The sequence below is a fragment of the Sceloporus occidentalis genome, unplaced genomic scaffold (assembly GCF_023333645.1).
Source record: "Sceloporus occidentalis isolate IW3139 unplaced genomic scaffold, rSceOcc1.0.p SCAF_33, whole genome shotgun sequence".
Classification (NCBI taxonomy): Eukaryota; Metazoa; Chordata; class Lepidosauria; order Squamata; family Phrynosomatidae; genus Sceloporus; species Sceloporus occidentalis.
This window is the reverse complement of record NW_028317013.1, coordinates 10,478,753-10,500,433: the sequence shown is the minus strand read 5'-3', so window position 1 is coordinate 10,500,433 and position 21,681 is coordinate 10,478,753. Positions and strand designations below refer to the sequence as shown.

Below are 21,681 nucleotides of genomic sequence, written 5' to 3'. Positions count from 1 at the left end.
ATGATAAATGCCACAGCACACAGGTGCTATTGTTTCTTCTTTCGGACATGAAACTGTTTGTTATTCCAAGACTGTGAGCACTGGAGTGCTCAATGGATAAAGAACATAACATTATCTGCTGGAGTATGCACAAGATGGACTACCCAAAGGAGGTGGGGATACAACATACAATTGTGAAATCTGAGTTCTGCTCATAGGTCTGTCTTTTTCCACAATGTAAAACTAACAAAAGTTTACTGCCTTGAAAACACAAGTAGGTTTACAGGAGCCGGCAGTAATGTGGTAACAGAGCAAAGCAATGCTCTCAAAATGTCACCTGGGAATTTTAATTTATCTAAAAGAAATCCTAGGATTTTAACAGGCTTTTGCTGCTGCTTACTTTTACTGTATGCCCTTAGATTTGTGCAAATCTTTATCCTTCATAAAATATGAGTGTTAGCTATACAAAAAAAAAGAATATTCTTAAAATATTCATATATTATCATACATTTTGCAGCATTTTAAATTAATAAACAAATAAGACTAGCATAGCTGAGAACTGACAACACTTAAATGGCCTGCCATCTATTGAAGTCCCCTTTGAGAGAGTCTAAAACTTTAGCTCACTTGTGCCATTATATAGGAAAAATCTCCATTGGTATATCAGGCTAAGCCCTCTGGGTCAATGTGTTTTAAGTCATAAGCTGTTGACAAATTCCCTTGATACTTGGCCAACCTTGAGGATACAGTAGCTGAATCAAGAAGTGCTTCCTTTATTTGTAAGGTACCTTACAAATATCTTTATCTTTAGTCTAGGGCTCCACAGATCTCCTTCCTTTTCCTTTGGGATCACTGTGTGGGTAGGATTTAGGGTGGCAATCAGACTGGAGTAGGCAGAATGTGATACAGACAAGATTGTAATGTGCTGCGAGCTTTGTGACCATCCATTATTCATCATCTGTAGAGTTATTAACTGTTCTAGTGTGCCAGGGAATGACCTGTCCAAATGAAGGACAACTTCAAAGAATTTCCAAGAATGATTATTCATCCGTTATTTCAAAGTGGCTTAATTGTTTATTATAGAGGAGTCTCAAGGATAATTGGATCGATGATCATATTTATTTGATTTTAGGTGCAGTCATTTGCATAAACTTTACTATTTATTTTTTTTTAACAAACTCTAACATTGAATGAATTAATCTATGTGTAACATTTGTTTATGTGTAAATCTTAAACAGTCTTTTTGCCAAAAAGTACCATCACCATCTGTTTGTTGTTGCACTTTAAGGAAACAGTTTTTAAAAATGTAAACATTCCTGGTATATACTGATGGAGATGGGCTATTCACCAAAATTCACAGAATTCTTTTAGGTTTCCTTGAAATCACAATAAATATCTAGATAGATTAAGCGCCGGATAGAAGTCTATCGTTGGCTCTGTAGTTCAAACTGTTATGTCCTGTCTACCCATTGTACAGTGCTACGGAATTTGATGGCGCTATATAAACAATAAATAATAATAATAATATGTGTATATATATATATATACATCTATATATGAACGGGAATATATTGTTTAATAAACTTGCAATAGAGATTTAAGTGTGGATATTTTGCTGTGGTTATGCTATTGCTGATAATGCGTACTTGGATACAAGTGACACAATTATTTCATATAAAAAAACATCTATCACATTTAGCAAATGCTATATTTTTCAGCCCAGTACACTAAACGTTTATGATGATGTTTGAAGATTTACAGTAAATAACCATTATATATGTATTAAAAGGACTGCTCACCAAAAACAGTTCAGCGCCAAATATAAATATACTTTAATCAGATAGTAATACCCAATTGGTAAGCATGACACTCCTCTTTTTGTATTGTTTTATATTGTAAACACTTGGGAGGGGTACGTAGAAGCTGGCACCACTACACTTTTCTTAATAAAATGTAAGCATCCTGTACACTGAATATTTTGTATTATTGTGTGTTTGGGACAACCTATTTAAAAGTATATCTAACTATGATTTCCAGCAGAATTAAAATTAAGTAGAAAAACAAACATATAAGATAATTTAGAATCTTTTGGGTTTTTTTGTTGAACAGGATCCAGTCACTAATTAACAGGAGTCGGAAACACAAATTTAAACACCTCTTAGTAGGAAATGCCAAAGCGTTCCCTGGCACAGGCTGCCGAAAAAATAAAAACACACACATTATGTGGGGGGAAAACACATAAACATTCTTCACTGTCCTGGCATTTTGTGGAAGCGTAAAAGGATTTATAAATAATGATTTGTTTTTTTTTTCCAACTCCCCGTGACGAGGATGGAAAAACAGGGTGGGTGGAACAGGACTCTCCAGCTGTAGTGTAAGAATTATTAAGGCCATTGGTTTCATAGCATCATAATGTCTCATACTTTGATTCCAGAGATTCAGTATTTAGACTATAGATCAGGAGGGCAGCTGTTGTGCTACTTACTTGGCAATCTATCAATGGAACCTCAATGCTAAAGCAGTAAGGTTACGGCACCTGTAAGAGTAAATTCATGGCATATTAGTAGCTCGGGAGGGTATGATAGGAAAATAAATCATAAGTGTTGTGCCCGCTTAACACTGTGATTAAAGAGACAATTAAAGGGATAGTAAAGACAGTTCACTTTTTTTTTTCTAGGAAATTTTCTCTTGAATTGATCCTTGAGGCTACCAGTGTTCCAGACAGTTGAAATAGACTAACAGCAATTTGATATGTAGCTGGTTAATTACCTTCACATTTAAGACAAGACAAAGTAGACATAAAAACTAAATAAAAGGAATCCAAATCCTAAACTTCACTGGTATTTAAGGTCAACTTGAACATTATTTTTTTCTTACGTGTTAGGAATGGAGGTGTTGCTTAATTCTTCTTCTAAAGATTGTTTTATAAAAGAGAAACTGAATATTAGATTAAGCCAGAAGAAATAATTATTGTGTACTCTCTCATACTTAGGAGGAACAACTGACTCATGTCTTCATGTGCCAACACCTGCAAAACAACATGTATACTGAGTAATTACAATTTATTTGAGTGCATTTAATGTTTCCCATACCTGCCTCCCATAAGGTATTTTTTTTAATTTTCCATCCCACTGTGCACTGGTTTGTAGTATAATGTACTATAGGTAGGAGCGATACTCCTCCAAGGTAATTACCTCCTCACCCCACATGGCGGGGGATAATTGTTGCGCTAATCTTAATCAATAGAGTTCAGATGACCCACAATTTTCTATTTTTTATTTTCTATTTGTAGATTATCTTTTAAATTTATTGATGCCTTTTTGGGGAGGGCAGTGGCCCCCCTAAAAATTGCATCCCAACTAGTGGGTTTTATGTTTGCAAGCTTCTTGGGGTTTTTTGTTTGTTTGTTTGTCTCAAATTCTGCAGCTGATTTAATGCAAGCAGAGTCTTTGATTACTGTAAATCTAATTGCAAGTAGCAAAATTCCATGTTTTTTTCCAATTTGCATGCTCCAACTGTTTAGTGAATAGACCTGTTTAACAGAAATATGATTTTGGCATCTGTAAAATATTACAAATGAATAGACTTTCGGATTTGTACAAATTGCAAATTCATACAAAGCTGCTAAAATGAGGCCAGACACCCCATGAAGTAAAAAGCACCAAATAGGTGTTGGAATTTTGCTGGGTCCTGGGAAAGTGGGTCCTTTCACACACACTCTCATTCACTCATTCTCTCACGCTCTCTAAATGTATCTTCTCTGCCGACCACTTCCACTTGTGCTTCCAGTTCCACGTCCTCTTGTTCTTCATCTTCTATCTTTTATCTCCTCCCTTTTATCTTCTACCTTTATCCGCATCTTTATTCATATAACCTGGAGCAAACTTCGTCCCAATTTGGTGGAAGTTCGCAGCAAGTTATGTCCTATCCTCCAATCGGGTGAGAGGATGTCACCGAAAGCACCACCATTTTGCCCTAAGGTGTACTTCCACCAAAATCGCTGCACTTTCAGTGATGTCTATCTCCTTACTGAAGAATTGGTGTATGGCTGCAGAAAAGGTAGGGAAACATTTAGAGAGCATGAGAGTGAACGCGAATGAGAGTGTAAGAGAGTGAGCGTAAATGTGGGCACCAGGCAACAATTTTTTCCCCCGAACTGAATGGACAGGGAACATAATTGGTTGCTCGTAAAACGAGTGGGCCAAAAATGAACCAAAAAAATTGTCCGAAACCTTTCACCACTCTCCAGCTACTTGCTGTGCAGGAGAGACAACATGCGAAATACTTACCGCCAGTCAGATCCAGCACTGAATCCTGCGCATACCTGGAAAGTGCTTTCATTTCTTTCAGTGTGAGTCCTTTCCTACCAGCTATACTCTGTTTCAGTCAACCCATCAGTGGCACAAAACATTCCTACATGATGAGGTGTTCTGCTGCAGCTCTGGAGCTGCAGCTTATCTTAAGGTAAATGATCTCTTGTTTTTGCACATTAAGTAAATCCATCTGAAAGTACTTACAAAGTACTTTCATTGTTCAGGTGGCTGTCTGAGACACTGGAGTGTCTCTTTAAGTAAATGAAGTATAAACATGGAAAACAAGCCTTTTTCCTTGAAGGATAACTTCTGCATTATTAAGTAGTGGCACTTTTTAAAATGAAACTTTTAATATAGCAAGTTGGCAGAAATCTTCGAAAACATTGTTTTATAACAATGTTTTTTACTTCCAAAGCGCCCATCTAACTCAGCATTTCTTTTATATATTACGCTTTTGTTGGTACTGCTATTGAAAGAATTAACGTGTGCTTCATAAGATTCATGAAGCAACTGATTACATGCTGCTGCTGCTGCTACAGTCTAGACAAATGTTGCACTTAATCTGCTCTTTTTTTTTTATTTTATTTTTGCTGGCCAGGGTATTGATCTAGAGGAAAGGAAAAAGAAATGACACTGAAACTCTCTTATTATGTTTTTTTGTTATTGTTCTTATAAAATATATCTAAACTTCTGAAGGAATGAACACACAAAAAGAGCTGACGTTCTTGCAGTACAGGAAGTACCATATAATAAAAGAAAAATATTGTATATAACAAAATGTGTTGTTATTTCATGATCATGTCATAGCGATTCAAATTTCAATTCTTTGTGCACCAATGTGGACCAATGTGTTTTTGAAGTTGCGTTAAACTTTGTAAAGTAGTAGTATGACCTTTACAAATAAAGAAACAGACTACCTTAATTGGAAGTGTAAATTTATCCAACAGGAGACAAGCTCTGTAGGTAGTGTATCCCATATCTATCCATCTCTTACAATGAATAACTCTTTTTGTCCCCTTGAAACTCATCTTATACCTCCAGGACTTGTTCTTGACTTGTTTAGCAAATCCTTTTAAGACCACAGCAAAACCAGCGTGTGTCAGAAAGAGTCACACTGGCCTTCTGTTGGTTAGCAAGATGTCCTCCAGGGCAAGTTGTAATTAGCCGCCATGAAATAAATAACGACTCATATGGCACGGCTAATCAGTTGTGTAATATTGCAATCATTTTAATTTGACTAGCAGCATTCATTTTCTTAATCAGTTTTAACATTCATTTCCATTTCCTTCAAAACAGTCATCAAATATTGCCACTTTATCAAGTGGCTTCTAGTAGAAAAAGGATAGCTAGGTTCAAGGAGGGGCAACCCACAGTGACTGATGATATAATAGGTGGGAAGCCATTACAATAGGCTTTGCTGTCCAACTAAATAAATAAATAGTTCAATATTAACAAGACATGTACACATCTATGCTTTCATTTGGGACTTAAATATGCCTTATACTTGTGTTTATAACACATGTAACCCAAGACACAAATTGTGTGTTGACCCAGGGTCTATAGGTGAAACATTGTACTACGTTAGCTCTGTTTCTTCATTCTTTGGACAGGGTAGTGAAATTTGGTCACGTATGCCCAGGTTCTGTCTACTCCCAATCCACTAAAGGCTAACTTGTGGTATCCCATCCCCTATGTATAGCTAGCCCTGCATCCTGAAAAAAGCAACTCCCTCATAAGAGGTAGACCTCTTGGTAGCCTACCCTGGAAAGGATATATATATTTAAAAGGGGCTGTTTTGGTACAAAATGGTTAAAGAGAAGTAACCAGCAGAAACATTCCATTGACTGCTATGGTGATTAGCTCAGAGCTTTGCCCCAAAATATGTCAATTTTACAACTTCTGATCATTATTCATATCTACATTCAAACCATTATTTAAAAAAGTAAATCATCTATACTAAATATATTATCTAATCCATACTGCATGTTCATTTTGATGATAATTAGTTAATAGATTATACTACGTGTATGTGATATATAAATGCAATTATACCTGTACTGCAGAATCTTAATTACCATTACCATGCAATATAAATATATATATATATATATATATATATATATATATATATTTTACACAGTATTGATTTTAAGTATACTTCATTATTTGTGTGATAGTATGTCGTGACAGCCTTTCATTGAAATCCGAGCTGTTGAACATACCGTATTTGCTCGATTATAAGACGACCCTGATTATAAGACGACCCCCCAAATCTGAACATTAATTTAGGAAAAAAAAGAAAAAGCCTGAATATAAGACAACCCTATAGGAAAATAGTTTTACCAGTAAATGTTAATTCATCTAAACTATTTTTTTTAATAAAAGCTATGATTGAGAAAAATATTTTGGTTTTATTTCCTTCTATTTTCCAACCTGCCCCCCAGTTATGCACATCTGCCCCAGAAATGCCTTATACCCAGTGGCGTCGGTATAGGATTGATTGGGAGGGAGATGGGAGAGATAGGATTGATTGGGAGGGAGAGATAGGATTGATTGGGAGGGAGAGATAGGATTGATTGGGAGGGAGAGGGGGTAGATAGGATTGATTGGGAGGGAGAGGGGGTAGATAGGATTGATTGGGAGGGAGAGGAGGTAGATAGGATAGATTGGGAAGGAGAGGGGGTAGATAGGATAGATTGGGAAGGAGAGGGGGTAGGTAGGATAGATTGGGAGGGAGAGGGGGTAGGGAGGGAGGGAGAGGGGTTAGATAGGGTAGGGACGGAGAGGGGTTAGATAGGGTAGATAAGGAGGGAGAGAGGGTAGATAAGGAGGGAGAGGGGGTAGGGAGGGAGGGAGAGGGGGTAGGGAGGGAGGGAGAGGGGTTAGATAGGGTAGATAGCGAAGGGAGAGGGGGTAGATAGGGAGGGAGAGGGGGTTACCATTACCATGCAATATAAATATATATATATATATATATATATTTTACACAGTATTGATTTTAAGTATACTTCATTATTTGTGTGATAGTATGTCGTGACAGCCTTTCATTGAAATCCGAGCTGTTGAACATACCGTATTTGCTCGATTAGAAGACGACCCTGATTATAAGACGACCCCCCAAATCTGAACATTAATTTAGGAAAAAAAAGAAAAAGCCTGAATATAAGACGACCCTATAGGAAAAAAGTTTTACCAGTAAATGTTAATTCATCTAAACTATTTTTTTTAATAAAAGCTATGATTGAGAAAAATATTTTGGTTTTATTTCCTTCTATTTTCCAACCTGCCCCCCAGTTATGCACATCTGCCCCAGAAATGCCTTATACCCAGTGGCGTCGGTATAGGATTGATTGGGAGGGAGATGGGAGAGATAGGATTGATTGGGAGGGAGAGGGGAGAGATAGGATTGATTGGGAGGGAGAGGGGGTAGATAGGATTGATTGGGAGGGAGAGGGGGTAGATAGGATAGATTGGGAAGGAGAGGGGGTAGGTAGGATAGATTGGGAGGGAGAGGGGGTAGGGAGGGAGGGAGAGGGGTTAGATAGGGTAGGGACGGAGAGGGGTTAGATAGGGTAGATAAGGAGGAAGAGGGGGTAGGGAGGGAGGGAGAGGGGGTAGGGAGGGAGGGAGAGGCAGTAGGGAGGGAGGGAGAGGGATTAGGGAGGGAGGGAGAGGGGTTAGATAGGGTACATAGCGAGGGAGAGGGGGTAGATAGGGAGGGAGAGGGGGTTACCATTACCATGCAATATAAATATATATATATATATATTTTACACAGTATTGATTTTAAGTATACTTCATTATTTGTGTGATAGTATGTCGTGACAGCCTTTCATTGAAATCCGAGCTGTTGAACATACCGTATTTGCTCGATTATAAGACGACCCTGATTATAAGACGACCCCCCAAATCTGAACATTAATTTAGGAAAAAAAGAAAAAGCCTGAATATAAGACGACCCTATAGGAAAAAAGTTTTACCAGTAAATGTTAATTCATCTAAACTATTTTTTTTAATAAAAGCTATGATTGAGAAAAATATTTTGGTTTTATTTCCTTCTATTTTCCAACCTGCCCCCCAGTTATGCACATCTGTCCGAGAAATGCCTTATACCCAGTGGCGTCGGTATAGGATTGATTGGGAGGGAGAGGGGAGAGATAGGATTGATTGGGAGGGAGAGGGGAGAGATAGGATTGATTGGGAGGGAGAGGGGAGAGATAGGATTGATTGGGAGGGAGAGGGGAGAGATAGAATTGATTGGGAGGGAGAGGGGGTAGATAGGATTGATTGGGAGGGAGAGGGGGTAGATAGGATAGATTGGGAAGGAGAGGGGGTAGATAGGATAGATTGGGAGGGAGAGGGGGTAGATAGGATAGATTGGGAGGGAGAGGGGGTAGGGAGGGAGGGAGAGGGGTTAGATAGGGTAGATAGGGAGGGAGAGGGGGTAGATAAGGAGGGAGAGGGGGTAGGGAGGCAGGGAGAGGGGGTAGGGAAGCAGGGAGAGGCAGTAGGGAGGGAGGGAGAGGGATTAGGGAGGGAGGGAGAGGGGTTAGATAGGGTAGATAGCGAGGGAGAGGGGGTAGATAGGGAGGGAGAGGGGGTAGATAGGAGGGTGGCAAGAATACTGAAATAAAGAGTCAGAATGAGAGAGAGAATAAATGGATTAATGTGTGGATGCATTAATGAATATGTGTAAATAATTTGTGTGAAAGAATAAATGATTGTGTGAATTAGTGAGTGACTGTAAAGGTGTTTGTGAATCATAGGTGTATTATTGATTTGTCAAAAAAGCAAATATTGTATAAGCAGGGTGTTTAGGCAATGGGGACAAAGATGGCACAGATAGTGTGTTTATGGGACAAACATGGCGTACGTTCAGCTGTTTGGGGACAATGTTGACTCATGTTGGGCTGTTTCGCGACAAAGATGGCATGTCCTATGTACGTGTAATTTGGGTGCTGGTCAGGTTCTATGTGGGCAATGTGGACGCCAGGGTTGGCTTTGGGGTGTGCGACCTGTGATCTATGCCTGTAATTTAGGGGGGTTTATCTATACCTTTTAATGCTGAGTTTATATGTAATTTCCAATTGATATATACCTGCAAAGCTGGGTTTTGTGTTATTCTGTTGATCTGTATCGGCTATATTTCCATACATTATTTATGTTTACCTGCAAATATAGGATTTGTATGTCTTATCAGTTGATCAATACCTGGAGTGCTGTTTCCATGTGTTGTTTATTTGATCTATACCTTCAGTGCTGAGTGTACATGTGATTTCCAGTTGATATATACCTGCAATGCTGGGTTTGTGTGTTCTTTTTGTTTATTCCTGCAATGCTATGTTTCCATACATTATTTATGTATACCTGCAAATACAAGTTTTTTTTTTATCTCATTCAGTTGCATGTGCTGTTTCCATGTGTTGTTTATTTGATCTATACCTGAACTACAGGGTGTAAGTAAAAGAGCGGTATGGTTTAGTGAATGAGGGGACAAAGGGACTCTGGGGATGATTACAGGGGAGAGGACCTCTCAATGTTACGGTGCAGTCAGAAGTACTGACTCTCACGGTCTTCCTCTGATCTGCAGTCAGTGTGGCAAATTTTTTTTTTGGTGTGGTAGCGGAGGGAGTGATTGCATGCAATATATTGGCAGCAGGTTCTAATATTTATATATATACCGTATTTGCTCGATTATAAGACGAGGTTTTTTTCAGAGCAAATGCTCTGAAAAATACCCCTCGTCTTCTAATCGGGGTCGTCTTCTAATCAGACCTCAAATAGAGGTCTGATTAGGAGACTAAGATCCAGATCCCCCCACCGCTGCAGGGGACCTGGATCCTCCTGTCTCACCCCCCCCCCCATCATACACACACTTACCGGTGCTTCCTGCTGTACTGCCGGGGCAGCGGGTTGACGTCTACGCGATTCGCGTAGACAACGTCCGCTGCAGCCGGAAGGAGGTGTGGCTAGCAGCGGGGGTTGTCTGCGTCCGTCGCGTAGACCTTCCCCGACTGTCAGAGATCAGAGTTCCCCGCACCGGAACCGCACCGGTGCGGGGAACTCTGATCTCTGACAGCCGGGGAAAGTATACGCGACGGACGCATACAAACCCCCCCTGCCAACTCCACCTCCTTCCGGCTGCAGCGGAAGGCGACGTCAACCTGCTGCCCCGGCTGGAAGCACCGGTAAGAGAGGGCTGAGAGGGGAGAGAGGGAAGAGAGGGGTGAGAGGGGGGGGAGAGAGTGTGTGTGTGTGTTAGTTAAATGGGGGTATAGGGTGTGTGTGTGTGTGTGTGTGTGTGTTAAATGGGGGCATAGGGCATTTCTGGAGTGGCGTTAAGGGGGCATTTAATAGAGCACTCTGCCTCCTGAAATGCCTTATACCTCCCTATATGCCACTCTGCCCCATAATATGCCTTTTAACCCCCTAAATGCCAGAGTGGCATATAGGGGTATAAGGCATTTCTGGAGGCAGAGTGCTCTATACAATGCCTTTTAACTCCCTTAATGCCACTCTGCCTCCTGGAATGCCTTATACCTCCCTATATGCCACTCTGCCCCATAATATGCATTTTAACCCCCTAAATGCCAGAATGGGATATAGGGGTATAAGGCATTTCTGGAGGCAGAGTGGCACATAGGGGGTCAAAAGGCATACCATGGGGCACAGTGGCATATAGAGGGTTAAAAGGCATATCATGGGCCACAGTGCCATATTGGTGTGGCAAGCCTGGGGGCAGATGTGCGTAACTGGGGGACAGGTTGGAAAATACAAGGAAATAAAAACAAAAAAAATATTTTTCTCAATCATAGCTTTTATTTAAAAAAATAGTTTACATGAATTAACATTTACTGGTAAAACTTTTTTCCTTTAGGGTCGTCTTATATTCAGGCTTTTTCTTTTTTTCCTAAGTTAATATTCAGATTTTGGGGGGTCGTCTTATAATCAGGGTCGTCTTATAATCGAGCAAATACGGTATATATTGGCAGCAGGGGCAAATAATTATATATGTTTTGGCAGCAGGGGCTAATATTTATTTATATATTGGCAGCAGGGTCTAATATTTATTTATATATTGACAGCAGTGTTTAATATTTATATATATTGGCAGCAGGGGCTAATAATATATATCGGAAGCAGGGTGTAATATTTCTATATATCGGCAGCAGGGTCTAATATTTATATATATTGTCAGCAGGGGCTAATATTAAAGAATGAAAAATAACTGCCATATTTCAATCACGTTCTTTACTATTATGTAGTTAAAAATGCACGTCTAATGTGTGTATGTATATATATATATATATATATATATATATATATATATATAGTATATGTGCTGTTTTATACTTTGGTCCCTGGCCCCCCATGTGCCCCCCCTAAATATGAAAGCTGGAGACGCCACTGCTTATACCCCCTATATGCCACTGTGCCCCATGATATGCCTTTTAACCGTCTAAATGCCACTGTGCCCCATGATATGCCTTTTGACCCCCTATGTGACACTCTGCCTCCAGAAATGCCTTATACCCCTATATGCCACTCTGGCATTTAGAGGGTTAAAAGGCATATTATGGGGAAGAGTGGCATATAGGGAGGTTTAAGGCATTCAGGAGGCAGAGTGGCGTATAGAGGGTTAAAAAGGCATTTCTGGAGGCAGAGTGGCATTAAGGTGGTTAAAAGGCATTTCACAGAGCACTCTGCCTCCAGAAATGCCTTATGCCCCCCATTTAACACTCCCCCGCCCCCCCCAAACTTATATGCAACCATGCCCTGCTGTTTGAATGCCTTTAAATAACGTTATTAACCCTTGCCTCCTCCCCACACACACGTTTGGATAGGAAATTAAGGGAATGGGTCTCTGAATCAGACAACATTTAAAATGAGTTCTGTTTTATCAGGTATGATTTAAATTTTTCTATAAACATGTTAGCATTTGGAATTTTGCCCCCCTTTGTAATAAGGTGAGGATATTCGGCGCTTTATGTAATTCCCCATAGCCAAACTAAGAAATGTATAAATCTATACTTGTAGTGATGTCATTTATAATTACCAAATGGACATGGGATTCCTTTAGTTCTGCTTTTAGAGCATTTTCATGGCAAAACCTTTTGCTCTAGTGAAGGAAATCATCTTGGGGTTTGCCTTGGTAATTAACCTTCCTGTTTTTATCACATTGATTTTTACAAGCTGAATAATATTGTGGTCACCATAATGCACCGTCTCTTTGTAAAGTGCAGCATAAAAAGTGATCTTGTCAGGAAAGCACAGAATACTAAAAATAGACCTTTGTTTTGGTAGACCGTCTATAATATTTTTCACTGAAGTCTGCGGATCTGGATTGTAATTACAATTCAGATTTTTGGAACTAAACATGAGTTTATGAGTTTTGTGCTCAAAAATATTTTATCCTTCATAAATTAATGAATGTATATAAGTGTGCATATACTTTGTTTTGCTGCTTTTAGTGTCTGGTACACTCTCTTCTGTGCTTGCATTTCCCACATTATAGAGAATAGGAAACCTTGCAGTCCCAATGAGGTCACAATGTGTCAAAGAAAGACAATGTACTGTTTGGACCGCTTGTCCAAAATAACATGAAAACAAACATGAATGTTGCGTTTTCGTTGTTCGAAGGAATATAATCTTCGTATTTTCATTTTCGTCTTCGTATATACTAGGCTAGCCTTTTAGTTAAGACAAAATCCCTAAATATCCCCTAGCTAATCTACCTGGTCCCTTCTCCCTATACAAGTCACTGCCTCTAGCCTCTCTTAAGTCTTCCATAGTATAGCAGGGGTTAATACAGGAATCCGTAGGATCGCACCTGGATTTAAAGGTCCGTAAGAGTAATTCTATACTTTATCAGAGGGCATGGAAGCGGTAGGCCCAAAAATAAAAAGTTCTAATTATTATATACATAACCTGGGACACTTTCAAGGTATTTGTAAGATTAATTTGGCATCTTGGTGAGTTGCATGATCTGATACTCATGGCACCTCAGACACAACTAAATTCCAACATGTTTTTATCAATGTTCAATGGAAATACAGCCTATTAAGAGGTTACCAGGGAATGAGAAGTAACCATCATGTAAATTAAAGCAAATATCAAAGTAAAGCATGAGTAATGCAGATGATGACTGATACATAGAATGATATGTAAAATGGTAGGTGTGTTTTTGGCTTCCTGAATAATGATTTATTAAGTTCTGTTTTTAACTTGTGAGGCTGTTTTCCCGGATACAACAATTTGTTACAACATACAGAATAATTTGAACCTTACAGCACAGGCACTTGTACCATGCATGAGCATGTGGATTATCTGGATGGAAATAGGTTAGTGATACATTTGGGAAGGCAGAGTTTGAAGAAAGGGAGGACGAGAGAAACTTTGTGTGTCTGTGTTTATTGATATTCTTATTTGTCATTTAACCACACCAAAAAGGAAATGTCCTGATAGTAGTATTCTAGTCTGGTCTTGAAATATGTTCCTTTACAAAATTTAAAAAGCAGAGCAATGATGCATTGTATGCGATATATAAATATACCATCCTGTATATTGCTATATTTGTGAACTGTTTACAAGCTAACCAAAACTGCCTGGGTAGGAATGTTTCAGTTTAACCAAATAGCTATCTGTTCTTACAGCAATAAAAACAATGCACCAATAATATTGCATAACCTTAATGAAACCTTAATGAATTTTTAGAGCCAATCCAATTTTTAGAAGCCAGAGGATGTTTTCGTAGTAAAGAGGACAACACGGATCAACGGATGCAGTTATTTGTGAACTAGAGAACAATTAATAATTACAGGACATCTACACGCAGGATCATTTTTGTAGCTTTAGCTAATGGGGTGTTTTTAGATCATTTGAGACTGCAGGTAGTACTGGGCTTCATTCCCTGATAGAATCTGCATCGCCATAACAGGATTCTAAACCTGATCACTGTCTACTAGTTATTAGGGCCTACAATTACACAGTCCTGCTGTCATCATGATTGTATGCCATATCAAATCCAATTGGAGGTGCATTTTTACTACCATTAACCCCTTAATGACAAAGCTTGTACATGTACGGGCTCAAAATGCATTGTTGGGTTTAGGGACCGGCCATTGTCCTTAAGGGGTTAATATATGAAAATGCGTAGGCATTATTAACTGGCTAACAGAATTTACAAAAAAGGCAATATAGAAGCTATAAATGTCTATTTGGCCTATGTCAATGACCTGTCTGGAAAGTATCATTTCAATGTTATCGGATGTTTTACTGTCTCTCACTTCAGTCTTCCTTGTTCAATGTGTCCTAAAGGCTCTTTAATTGTAAGTTTTATGGTTTATGATATCTATCGTAATGGCATTAGTGAATCATATTGATTTGTGGAAAATGCATCATATTTGTTGGAAGTCACTTGAACTTTGACCTGATGCAACAAAAAAAGCCTATGTATAGACTTGTAATTGACTTATAACCCTCTGCTGGTAAACTAACTGCTAATTTTGTGGGTTTATTTTCTGAAAACCCTATGTTTAAATTAAGCTGGTTTGTTCCTGCCTGCCACTAAATAGGTTTGTTGCCTGCGTTCAATAAACTTATTGAATACAAGGCTAAGGTGCGCTCATTTAATGCATAAGACTTATTTGTTTGGGCTGCAGTTACAGGGTGCATTGGTTCATTGTGTAATGTTGGTAAAGCCTAACTGACACGTGTTCCACTTATTATTTTTAACTTCAAAACAGGGACAGCTGATCACCTTGGTATTAAGGTCAGCATAAGGCTGGGTCATAACATTTGAGGGAGAGAATGGCAGACAGTCTAAGAAGCAGTCTTTGCTTATCTGATTTGTGGTTGCAAGCAGACGATAGATAGTCAATTGAATTATTTGGTTAATTCTCATAGTAGCAATACTTATTTCCTTATTTTTTTATTTTCATATATATATGATACTTCTGTTTGAATTATACAAGCCCAAGTCTGTTTAACCTACAAGGTAGCTTAGTTTTTATACACCTAGGACATAAGGTAGTTAGGGTACCATCCTGAAGCCTATCACTGCAAACACATTGAAACCGTCTTTAGAAGTCTTTCCTAAAAGGGGGAAACAACAATCAAATAAATGTAAAGGTCAAAGGCTTCTAAAGTACCCTTAAATACAAATACCACTGGGGCTCATTACCTAGCCAACTCAAGCTATCAATGATTATTTTGATTATGGAAACTCTAAAGTGGCTGGGAGGCCATATTTGGTGGTTGGGCTCTGGTCCTCTGCCCTTTTTACAACCACACTTACTAAAAGAAGAGTCATTTACAGCTGAAATATAAGCACATATTATAAAATACCTAATTATGAGCATTATAAAGTTATTTATAAGCCTCATAATCATCTTTTGATGTGCCAAGTCTGAGGACATGGGTGCAATCAAATAGACAATACTACCAAGCTTTTTCTGGTTTAGAGAATCCAAACTGTGCATTTCTAATGCTCTTTTGCTCATACATAGAAAAAAAAACCTCTGGTATTGGGCCATTAAAAGTTATTACTACCTTTAAAATGCTATTGGATTTGTCTCATATTTTATCAGTCTTACAGTGGCAGCATCTTCATTTCTGTAATCATTACTTTTTTTTAAAAAGGAACGTGCAAAGATTTTGCCATAAAGCTGAAGAGCACATAGATTTGTGCGTTTTTAAATATTGAATCATTTAACTGCACAGTAAAAGTGCATATGCGCTTATGAAGTTTTATACAGTGCTTAATTTTTGAAGATTTCTACAAACTGAAACGCGTGCTTCCAGTGCCTTGATTTATAAATAATATATTTGACTTTCAGGTTTCCATGCTAGTTTTTGTATTCTGGGATTAGATTTTAAAATCTCTTAAACTATTAACAGATTTTTACCCCAAAACCAAACTACAATGTCATTGATTATTTTAAAAACAGGGTACATCACATTCAAGTGATCATGTAATGCAAAAATAAAAGTCACATTATAGATTTGTGGAAAAGAAATTGTAAGGTTAATATCACATTTTCAAGAATATAAGATATATTTGATTATAAAACGTACCAGATTTTCAAAAGAAAAAATTCTATATAATTTGAAATATCCTCACACCCTGGGCTAGATTAAATTTCGTAAAAGTCTGTCTTATGTGATTTAATAGCGCTCCTTACATAGATTTCAGTGGAAAACAAAACGAGTTAATCAATCTGGGGCAATATCTTTTCAATTTATCTATATTCCTCAAAAAAAGCAAGTCCTGTATTCCAGTAAGTAGAACAGGTTGGTTTATGTTGTAAGAAAGTTGCCAAATAATTGAGATCATGCAATATCTTGATAAAAATAATAAAATATGACTTAGGCTTTTAGAGCTGCTGCAGGCAGTTGTACAATACTGGTCAGAAACATCCCCAAGTTATTCGAGCAAAGCCCAATTAAATGCATGAATAGCAAACCAGGAGTAATGATTTACAACCGTAGTCATATAAGTATATTGATTTTTAACTGGTACTCAGCTGGGCCGGTTTTGTTGAAATCTATTTGCAGAGAATAAACATTTGGTTAAATAGTTTTTTTTCTTCAGCTAGAAACACTGACAATAGCGTCCTTTGATTACCGCAGAGTCTGTTGGAAATACATTAAAATAAAGAAAAACTCGCCAAGCAATAGATTGCCGATAGACACAGTATGATTGTCTCTTTGTCCGGCAGCGGTAACCAAACAAAAAACGGATGGCACATATGTTTTGTAAAACTCCCAAAAATGGGGGGTTTGAGCGAGAGTCTTTTTTTTTTTTACTCAGTGGAGCCAAGGTACCTTTTATTGGGTCACAGTAGAAAAATATATAATGTTACATAAGTATTTTGGGTCTCTTCTTTAAATTTAAAGAGGATGTGACCTTCTCCTTTAAGAAGAACAAATTTGCTCATTATAATAGATTAATTAGTAAGATTTCAAACCATTGTCTTGACAATGCATTATGCACAGTTATGTGTATGTTAACACATTAAAACTTTACTTAAATTTTGACTGAATTAACCCAGAGAAAACCACCCAGACTAATTTAAAAGTCAAGAAATGTGGAAATACTTTGCCTATCCTCCCAATGCTTCACTTCAACCCCACTCTGTACATTTAATATACCCTGTATTCTAGAACCCTAATTATGTACAATATTCAAGACAGTGAAATTATACCGGTATTTCTTATTTTATGAATAGAATTCGACAGATTTAGCTAGCTGTACTGATTGATGATAACTTTTGGCTTCATCTTATAAGATTCTTCTAAGGTTGAAGCTCTGTCAAAACTCTGATTACTTTTATCACGAACACAGTCATATCTACAAAAAACAAGAACAGAAAGTTCTTTTCTGCCTCTCTTGCTGTTTTTTGGATCAGCAGGTTAATATTAAAATGTAATTTTTACCCAAATGTTGTCACTTTCAAACTGCGGCTCCTGTTTAAGCATTATTTTATCACACTGGGCTTGAATTTTGGCTTCTATTTAACTCAGCTAATCTTTATTCTATCTAATTATCTGTATCTTTGCTGTGGTCAGCATCTTCACCCAATCAATTCTCTCAAACTCTGCAGTCATTTTCACACAATCTATCATATAATAACTAAATCTATTCTAATATATACATAATTTCTTCTTACCATTAAAGTGGAAGTGGATGTGTTACCTAAAAACAACTCCACCTTACATCATTAAGCAGTGAATAAAACACCTTTATATGTTTCGTTAATACGGATTAAAATGGTTGAGTCAATATTATTATTTTAATATTTTACTGGCTTAGAACCTGTGCGGCTTGGTTCAGTATTGCACCTTTTCCTACCAGCATACGCCTGACATCTTTGTATTGATTGGCAGATCTTTTTATATTGGTACAAAAGAGTGGAACCATAGGGGTTAAAAATGATAATGCTTCATTTGCCACTAGTATAATTGTGTCAGAGATAAGAAGTAAAAAAACAAAAACCAAAGAAAAAAACAGTTTATTACTTAGACATTAACAGGGTTAATTTAAATCCGGGTGTAAAATCTGAAAAAAAAAAAGGTTTTAATACCATAGCAACCATTGCAATCTTATTTTTGATTGGACCATTATTTCAGTTGCTATGGTGGAAAGACCACTAGTAAAAGTTTGCAGCAATCATTTTTCATACATAACTCCAAAAGGCACATCCTATAATAATTGTCCTCTGTAATTATATTAAAATTTTTTCTCTTTCTAATTGTTTCTACAGAATCTACTAAAAAGATTCTCAATGAAAATGCAGCAGATTCCACAAATTCACTCAAAGACAGATCAGGCTTAACCAATTCACTTTCACCCCGTGTAAGATTTAAAGGATTGGTCAGGGGGATTCAATTTTAATTTGACATTTAAACCAACAGGATTAGTGCACTGTGCACATTAGATTTCAGGTAAGTTGTTACAGGACTTATATCACCCATGTAAGCAGCTGTAATAACCTATAGAAAATAAGAGCATAGGGTTAAGAAATGATGAACAATGTATATGGAGGTGCAGGTTGGAAATGATGCCAGAGAAAATGTAACAGTTTAAAAAATCCAGAACAGAGCAGATTGTAACATCCATGAATAATATTGAATAATGATATTGAATAATAAAAACTAAAAACACAATGTGGTGTAATAAATCAATCAATGAACACAATGCGTGATACATGAGTGCACTCACAAACAAAGTGGGGTTGGAAAGCCTTTCAATAAATACAATTCTCCTTCAGATCTTCTTAGACAAAATCTTTAATAAGATCTAGAATATATAAAAACAAACACATGGTTCGGGAAATAATCAACCCTGCGCTGAAGTTACTCACAGAATTAATGCACATTTAAATGAATAAGTAGTGCATAGATGGCAAGGTGTAAACTACTATGCTATGGAGTTAAACAATTTCCAAGGGTCAACGAGAAGGTATTGATAGCCTTTCTGAGAGGCTCTCTGAGATAAACCACATGGATGAACCACATGGTGGTATAATCAGTGAAAACATTCCCTGGAGAACGTCAGTGCGTAGTAGTGTTTCCCTCCGAGAATTAATTTATATACAGTATGTATGCATATGCTGGCAAGGTCCTCTTAAGTGTTATGAATACATGGATGTGGTCATGATTATACGCATTTTGTGTCCGAGTGGACGTGCATGAATGTGTCACGTGAGTTTTGGGGGAGTATGGCCTTAAGGAGGAAGGGAAGTTTAGGATTCCACTAGTCAGGTGACATACAAAAAGTCTCAAAAGATTCTCAAAAGACAATACCTTCTCATTGAAATGGGTATGCGGCACCAGCATATTTAAGAACACACTACTATCTGTGAATCTCCTGAATTGTTAGCACGGTAACTAGAAGATATGGTTACTCTAATTTTCCCTAAGCGACATTCAAATAAAATACCCACTGCATTTGGGTAAAAATGTTGAAAAAAATCATAAATTACCTCTTGTGTATGTGAAAGGATGGGTGAAACATTTTAGATCAAGCTACTCAAGCTGTTGGTTATAACTGTTCATGTGCAGTCACATAATAACAGACCCATTTAAGATGTCCACGTGATAACCCTTTAACTGCAACTCCTGAAGATTTCTCACATAACAATGGCCGATTTTACCTCTTCCTGTTGACTTATTTATGTTTTTTTACATAAATTATTCAGTGAAAAAGCTGCATTTATGGAGAAAGCAGGACTGTAACCGTTCTCGATTCATATAATGATTGCCATAGATTTCCATATCATAACGGAATTTGCCCAAAATCTTACTGATCCCATATGCTCTTATAATGCTGTTAGGAAGAGGGAGGAAGTGTCACTTTCTGTAGAAAAACAACCATGAGTGTAATTTCAATGATTTGAAAGGAACCCTGGTGTAAGTGATTTTAGGGAGGTTGATCCCGTAGGCCTAGGAGTTACCCAGCAAGGTAGGAGATATCAACATGGGACCTTTTCTGCATTTGATTCTAATTGCTTGCAGAAAATGCTGTAGGCAATTTATGCAACACAAGATGGCAGAGCTCTTCTGTGACGGTTATATGTTAGCTGCAGGGACAAAGAAAGGTATGTTCTTGGAAATTCAAGCAGAAAACTGGGTGTAGCTGATCAACTATGACAGATAGGAAGGCATGGTAAGAATTGTATTGATTGATTAAATACACATGGATCCATTGATGTTACTCATAATGCTTTTCCTGTTTTTTTTTTTTTTTCAGGTTACACGATAGTTTCTGGAGAACATGCAGTATCCTGCCAAAGGGTACAAATGCTGTCATGGGCCAAAGTTATTAAACAGCATATTGTACATTTTCCTGCAAGGAAGCGCTTTCTCGGAATGTGGATGGATATTGCCAGATGTTAATTAAACTGACATAATAAGGAGCACTGTACTGATGTAAAAAAATCTGCGGCTCCCAAAGTGAACCAGGGAGATTGAACACAGCGCACCAGTTTTTATCGATTCCAGATAACAAAAGGAATATATTATGTTGGACTGACCAGGACCAATCTATGTATTAAAAAAGGAACATGTAGAAAAATTGCAGTTTATAAAGCAGTACCAATGTAACCAGCTCCCATTTTAACTTGACCCCTCAGGGTGGGGTTTTAAATTATGTTTGCCAAGAAATCATATTGCAGGTTGGTATTTTTTTTTTTTGTTTGTTTGGATTTGTGAAAAAGCAATTTAGTTCAACCCTCTCGCATCAATCCGATGACCGGAAAAAAAAATCTTGACTGTTGAATGATGACTAAAGCGAGAGCAGGTTGCGGACAGCAAGGCACAGGAGCTGTGCACATAATGTTTTATATTGTCATATAGCACTGCAGGGTCTATAGTGGTGTATCTAGAATTTATCAATCCCTGCCTTGTAGAGATTACAATATCTTTTTAGTGCCTGTACTACAGAAGGGTCAAGTGATTTCCAAAAGGCCAAAAACATTGTCCAATGACACTGAGCAAGTACCATTTCCTTAACACTTGCCTCACTAGGTGGGTGGGTAAACCCCAGCGTTACAATACATTTTTCAGACTGCTCTAACACTTAGAGAGTAAAACATGTAGTATATCTGAGATATCATTCTAATGAGAAAAACAACTCCAGTTTAAATATTATAATTTCATATAAGGCTTGGTAAGCCTCTGTTCTAAATGGTAAATAGCAAGAGTAAGTTGAAAGATTCTGTAGTAACAGTAACAACAGTAACAGAAATGTTACTTACTTAACCCCTTAAGGACAATGGTCGGTCTCTAAACCCATTGAAAACAATGCATTTAGGGGTTAAGGGGTTAAGATTCCATTTCACGCCACCGGGCTTCCTATTATCAAGACTGCCAGCAGTTCTGAATGCGT

At 37.7% G+C, this 21,681-nt stretch overlaps 1 protein-coding gene across 1 annotated transcript in view; it reads left to right on the top strand.

Annotated features, from left to right (window-relative positions):
• The window catches only part of LOC149298420 (chemokine-like protein TAFA-2), a 104,906-nt gene extending 84,350 nt beyond the window's left edge, over nt 1-20,556 (top strand). The window contains exon 4 of the mRNA XM_089487578.1: nt 20,545-20,556. Coding sequence (XP_089343704.1) covers nt 20,545-20,556 — 12 coding nt within the window. The remainder of the gene's footprint in view (nt 1-20,544) is intronic.
• The last annotated feature ends 1,125 nt before the right edge of the window (nt 20,557-21,681 follow it).